The sequence below is a fragment of the Cyprinodon variegatus genome, unplaced genomic scaffold, assembly GCF_000732505.1.
Source record: "Cyprinodon variegatus isolate N-32 unplaced genomic scaffold, C_variegatus-1.0 Scaffold9, whole genome shotgun sequence".
NCBI lineage: Eukaryota > Metazoa > Chordata > Actinopteri > Cyprinodontiformes > Cyprinodontidae > Cyprinodon > Cyprinodon variegatus.
In genome coordinates this window covers 352144-357934 of record NW_015150462.1, presented here as the reverse complement: position 1 = coordinate 357934, position 5791 = coordinate 352144, and the positions used below count along the sequence as shown (strand labels likewise).

The 5791-nt window shown below is 40.9% G+C and overlaps 1 protein-coding gene across 2 annotated transcripts in view; it reads right to left on the bottom strand.

The window, feature by feature from the left end:
• Nucleotides 1-5791, bottom strand: part of LOC107087359 (sodium-driven chloride bicarbonate exchanger-like) — a 61365-nt gene that overhangs the window by 5712 nt on the left and 49862 nt on the right. For both annotated transcript variants that reach the window (XM_015378901.1, XM_015378910.1), the window contains 7 exons: nucleotides 5529-5642; nucleotides 3017-3178; nucleotides 2690-2941; nucleotides 1017-1085; nucleotides 767-940; nucleotides 563-685; nucleotides 412-476 (listed from right to left, as the gene is read on the bottom strand). In XM_015378901.1, coding sequence (XP_015234387.1) covers nucleotides 412-476; nucleotides 563-685; nucleotides 767-940; nucleotides 1017-1085; nucleotides 2690-2941; nucleotides 3017-3178; nucleotides 5529-5642 — 959 coding nt within the window. The remainder of the gene's footprint in view (nucleotides 1-411; nucleotides 477-562; nucleotides 686-766; nucleotides 941-1016; nucleotides 1086-2689; nucleotides 2942-3016; nucleotides 3179-5528; nucleotides 5643-5791) is intronic.

Genomic DNA, 5791 nt, shown 5'->3' with positions numbered 1-5791 from the left:
TTTTCCTCGACTGCTTACGCTCACATCGCATCGATAAAGTGGCAGAAACCATGGAATGAATCTCCACTTCCTTTGGTCATAAATTCACGCTCTTTTGTCCATTCTGGGTTAAATGACATCCTGGTTTTGATAGGACGCTGACTTTAATACTTAGTACTTTAATAGCATCAGTAATCCTGATACTTGTTTACTTTTGTAACCAATGACAAGCAGATCTTTTTCTGACACGCCACCACTCTTAGCCAATCATCTGTTAGATCAGATAATGATGCATTTTTGATGATTGGATATTGTCCTTTACAAATGAGTTGCACCTCATGTTGGTATCTGACATAAAAATGGCAATAAAATTGGAATTCATTGAGCTGCAGTGCTGCATGTAGAATGAAATAAACAATGAGAATCTCTCACTTGTAGTGCCCCTCCAATGGTACTTGCACAATCCCTTCCTCTTCTGCAATAATACTGTGTTCGTCCTGTAGACAGAGAGGAAACAGAGAACCTGCAGCAGCACTAACGATAAATAAGATTTTACGTTCAACACCGTGTTCTTCTACTGCACCTCCTTCGCTGCATCCTCCAGCTTCTTCTTCTTCCACTCTGGCATGAGATCATCCAGCCAGCTCAGTTCTCTCTTAGTGAAGATGAAATCAAGCAGCTTGCGAATAAAAACCAGAGCCAAAACCTGGAGAAGCAGCAGAGGGATGATGATAAGCAAGCAAGGACAAAAAAATAATATGTACATGAAAAGACGGCGTCAAGATACCATCATGGGGAAAACGATGGCCGCCCTGGAGGTCTTAATGACCCAGAGAAGGACCAAGCAGCTGAGCTGGATGATGGTGAAGAGGTGCACCTTCCTCAGGGGAACATGTCGAAGGTAGATGAAGTCTGGCTGATGTTTGGGTGGCATGCAAAACAGCTTCAAGCGGTCGAAGAACTTCAAAGATACAAACATAGTTAATAAACTAATCCTTTCTGGGTTAGTTATGACCTCAGGTGCTGCACATGCTCACCTGAATGCCTCTGAGGGACGACGCCCCCATGTAGAGAAAGACGCCATAAAGCACAGGCATGGGGATGAACTGAGAACAGAGTGTAAACAGTCAGGATCAGAGCGCTTAAGGCTGACGGCATTAACCACTGAGCTGTTCTCATGTTTTAAAACTGCTTCAAAGCATTTATAGGAAATATTTTTGTTTGGATTTTGATGCTTTTCCTCTAAATAATCATGGATTTTGAAATAAATGAAGGATTTAAAGGTGTGATGGTTTAAAAATGCTCTGATCTTATGGGTTTTTTTTTTAGCTCTTTTAGCCTACTTCATGTAGTCAAAAAGGTTCTGTTTAAGCGATTCCATGATTCCAAAGGTCTTTATCAAGGCTAGTGGGATAAAAGGAGACCTTTTTTGGAGCATTTTTTACCATGTGACTTAAAGATCTCCCCACAGCCGCTTAGCAAGCAGTGGAATAGAGGGTCTGGAAGTGAAACTGAAATAAATGGCCCCCGCTACAGTGAGAAATCAATGAATAACCCCAACCAATCACAAAAGACGGTCCGTTGTACACGATTGGTTCCTGACACGTCAGTCGTGGTCTGCTTGTTCGTGCGTACCCTGATAGATGAACGAATCGACCCCCAATGCTCGCGCAGGACGCCATGGCTGGAAGCTAGCCACTTTTATGCTACGTTCACACCTATGGTGATCAGATTTGGGTGTCTGAAAAGGAGTACACCGTATTGGAACTGAGCCGTGAGCTCTGGCGCTGGTCTGGGAACGCTGGAAGCTGTGGACAGAGGGACCGAACCCGACCTGGGGATGGTAGCCCTGCACAGGCCCGCTGGTGTCCAGGCTACCATCAACGGGTCGGGTTCGGTCGCTATGTTCTGCTGCACTGTAGTCGACCAAAATCTCGGACGATTTTAAAATTTCCCCAGACATTTTTTTAGGGTCTGATGCGCATCTGATGCGCTTTGGGCGGAGCAACCCTATCCTTTATTGTTTGTCACAATGGCAGCTATATTTGCAGTGATCAGTGGGTAAGAAAGTAGTTTGAATCTATTTTGAAGTGAGAAAGTCCACCTGAAAACATTGTCAGTGCAGTCAGTTCATCCAGATTACCATCCTGCTTTCAAATATTATTTCTGTCGGAGCCGCTAAGACCCCCTTATACTGGCGGTGCGCTGTCACTAGTAGGATTCCCTTACAACAGCAGTCTATGTCCCGGTCGCCTCCTCGAGATTTGCTGCGGCGGCTGGAAAGTGCTTTTCATGTACGTAATCGAAACTGCAGGAACCAGGATAATAAAAGAGAACATGTTTTGCCGGCAGATTTCAGCATTTTAAGTTAATTTAGGCGTTAATAAACTGTTTCAGAGGAGTGATCATAGCGCTCTGCATCGCCGCATCAGCGCTGCAGACAGCATGAGCATTCATGTGTTTTGAAGGCGTGATTTCAAGGGGTGGTTGTGGATGTTAAAAAAACAGCTTGCTGGAACTTTCTTCTACAGCACCTTTAAGGAAACTTTACCAGGAAACACGATTAAAGTCACTTTAACATGCAATATTAAAAGTAGATTCATTCTTTTTTTTTGTTTTAAAAATATTTTTCCCCTAAAACATCTACAAATATACTTTATTGAAAGAGACGTGTGAATATTTTGTGACAGCATACGAGGTGCCCTCTAACCTTCAGCACAGAGGTCATGAAGACAGAGCAGCCCATGAGCGTAAAGATCATGAGGCCGGTGAAGCGCTGTTCTCGGATGCCCAGGAACTTGGGCTGCTCTCCAGGAGCCGAGCACTCCGACTCCAGCTTCAGACTGTTCACGTGGGAGATGGAGAGCACGGTGGCCGCCACAAACCACGGCAGGCCCATCACCGAGCACACGCCCAGCATGACCCCCACCACAAACAGGTCCAGGTGGTAACCACAGCCTTTCTGCAAAGGGACAAAATAGGGACAGACCTCAGCACTCATAGGGAAACCGCGCACTGACGTAGAAATAGATCCCACCTTCAGTTTGTGCTCCTTCCTGTTGATAATAACAGCTGTGATCTGCTGGTCCATGAAGATGAGGATGGTGCAGAGCAGAGAGGGAACAAACGTGATAATGGTGGTCCACCATGGGTTGGGTCCCACAGGGTTTATTATCCAGCCTCGATCATCTCTTGTTGGCTGTGAAGACATTTTTGCTCAGCTAGGACATGCTCAAAATAAATATTTAAATATCCAAATGGTTCCAATACAACTATTCACTGTATTATTTTTGTTATTCATGAGGATCTTAAGAATATCCCCTTATTAGGTTTTCTGTGACAAAATATAAACAACCAGCTCTGCTATTCTGTACTGTGGAGGTCTTCAACAGGGGGTCCGCGACCCCTAGAGGGTCCAAGGAGGTACTGCATGGGGGTCATGAAAGTTTTGGTTGATTAGACTTATTTTTTTTTATATTACCCTTCTGCAATTTTTTCCATTAATTAAAATGTCTTTAAAAACACATTAACATGAATTTAACACACTGTAGTAAACAGTGTCATCAATGCACACATTCAGCGACACACGAGCTCTTTCAAGCTGGGCACCGTTTCATTCAGAACACCTGTCCCATCAACCAGGAATCAGAATCAGAAATACTTTAATAATCCCAGGGTGAAATTTAGTTATATGTATATATATAAACTTTAGTTATATGACCCCATCTGTAATAGACGGACTATAGGACCAGTTTGATAGAACAGAATTTCATACAATATATATAATTAGGGGGTCCTCGCTCCATCTCGACATTAGTTTGGGGGTCCTTGGCCTGGAAAACGTTGAAGACCTCTGCTGTACTGTAAGGTAACTAAAGTGTAATTACAGTATTTTATTCTGTTACATTATCTACTGCCATCTATTATGATAAATTGTGCTGTGCTATAATATTCTAATTTAAGCTTTTGTTTTATTATACCACATTTATGAGTAACAGCAGCTCATAAAAACAATTGTAAAAAACTAAAACTCTAAAATCAAAAAATCAAAGTGAGCACAAAAAAACTTAGCTGCTAACCTAATATTAAGCACACCCTAATTTATTTTAATGTAAATCAAGTTAGATGTTGTTGCCTCTCTACTATAGTTTTTAAGCTCTTGTTTGCGTTAAACTCAGGCAACCCATATTGTATATATATTTGCATGTGAGAAACTACATAATACAATATTCTGCATAATAGTTTCATTAAACCTTAAATATAAAACAATATTGCATGCATTGCAATATTATGTTAGACCCTAATAATTGCGGTAAACATATTTTCTGTAGGCAACCCACCAGTTTAACATGAGGACAAGAAAAGGATGTTAAAAGAAAAAAATATTTACCTTGAGGAAACAGAAGCTTCAATTCTGACGTTAAAAAAGGCAAAAACGGTTGCTCTATTTTACTACTCTATCTTAGAGCATTTTTATCACACACATAAAGGGCATCTTTGATGTTTTTAACTTTATTGATCCCACATTGGGGACTCTCTTACCTCAGAATTTATCCCATCGCTTTGGGGAGCAGAGGGCTGCCATCATGGGGCGCCCTTGGAGCAATCGGGGGTTAAAGGTCTTGCTCAGAGAGCCAGAGCGCAAGTCTGTGGAAGTGGGTTTTGAACTCAAAACCTCAGGATTCCAAGCTCCATGCCCTAAACACTAGGACGCCACTACCCCTTCAACTTTAGTTGATACAGATGCTCACAGATGTCACAACACTGTCTGCAGACTTGCAATTAAAAACTAGTCACAGTCAAATCCATTGTAAATGTGTCAGGCTGCAGTAAAGCCCATCAATCATTTGATCCGTGCAGCTTTTTTCTTCTGTTTCCAACATTACAAACATCTTATTGACTACACTTCTTTCTCATAACGGTGGGAAAGCAGAAGAAACACCGACAGCAGAGTAAATCCTGCCTGTTTGTTGTGGCAACAAGATTATAAGCAGGCGGCTTTATTCTTTGAAACACACATTGCAAATGATTAAAAAGTCAAAACGGGTCACGTCAAAGTCACAATCATTGGTGTTTAAGTCCAAGTAATGTCTACAGTCTATACACCACAAGTAGCTGCACTGCACAATGCTCTGCAGCCCTATAATATACATTCTTTTCATTCAAAAAGAGTGCAAAAAAATGGCTTGTAGAGAGCCAAATTTGTGGGCACTAAGGTTTTCTGTGTGTATTTAAATAATTTATAATTATTTTACGTGAATTTCATTTCTTAACCATAATGTTTTTTTTATGTAATTGGTATTGTAATTTTATCTTGTGATTTTATACTTGTGTTTATTTTAAAGGTTGCCTTTTTTATACCTGGCTGGGGGACTACCGATGAAAATTAGCACTCCTTAGCTAACTCGGGTATATTTACATTGTTTTAATGTTGATTAATGTACACGGTCCCCTTTCAAATAAACAATAAATAAATACATCACTATGCTAAAGCATATTATAGTAATATACCATAAACCTCAGCGGACAATGTGTTCATGACGGCTTACTTTGAACTTGTTGGGGACCTGCAGTTTGGGTGAGGGGATTCCAATGGCATAATCCACAAGCACCATAGTCAGGATGGTGATAAAGACCGCAAAGTCGCTGATGACAGACCTCACCTGGACAAAACAGAAATATTCTTCAGATAAAATTCATGATAAATTTAAACACAATATCTGCATCATATAAAAAAAAAAAAAAAAGCAACACGTTAAGCTATATTAGGGGCACATTTCTGTCAGTTCAATCTCTAATGTTATGAATCTCT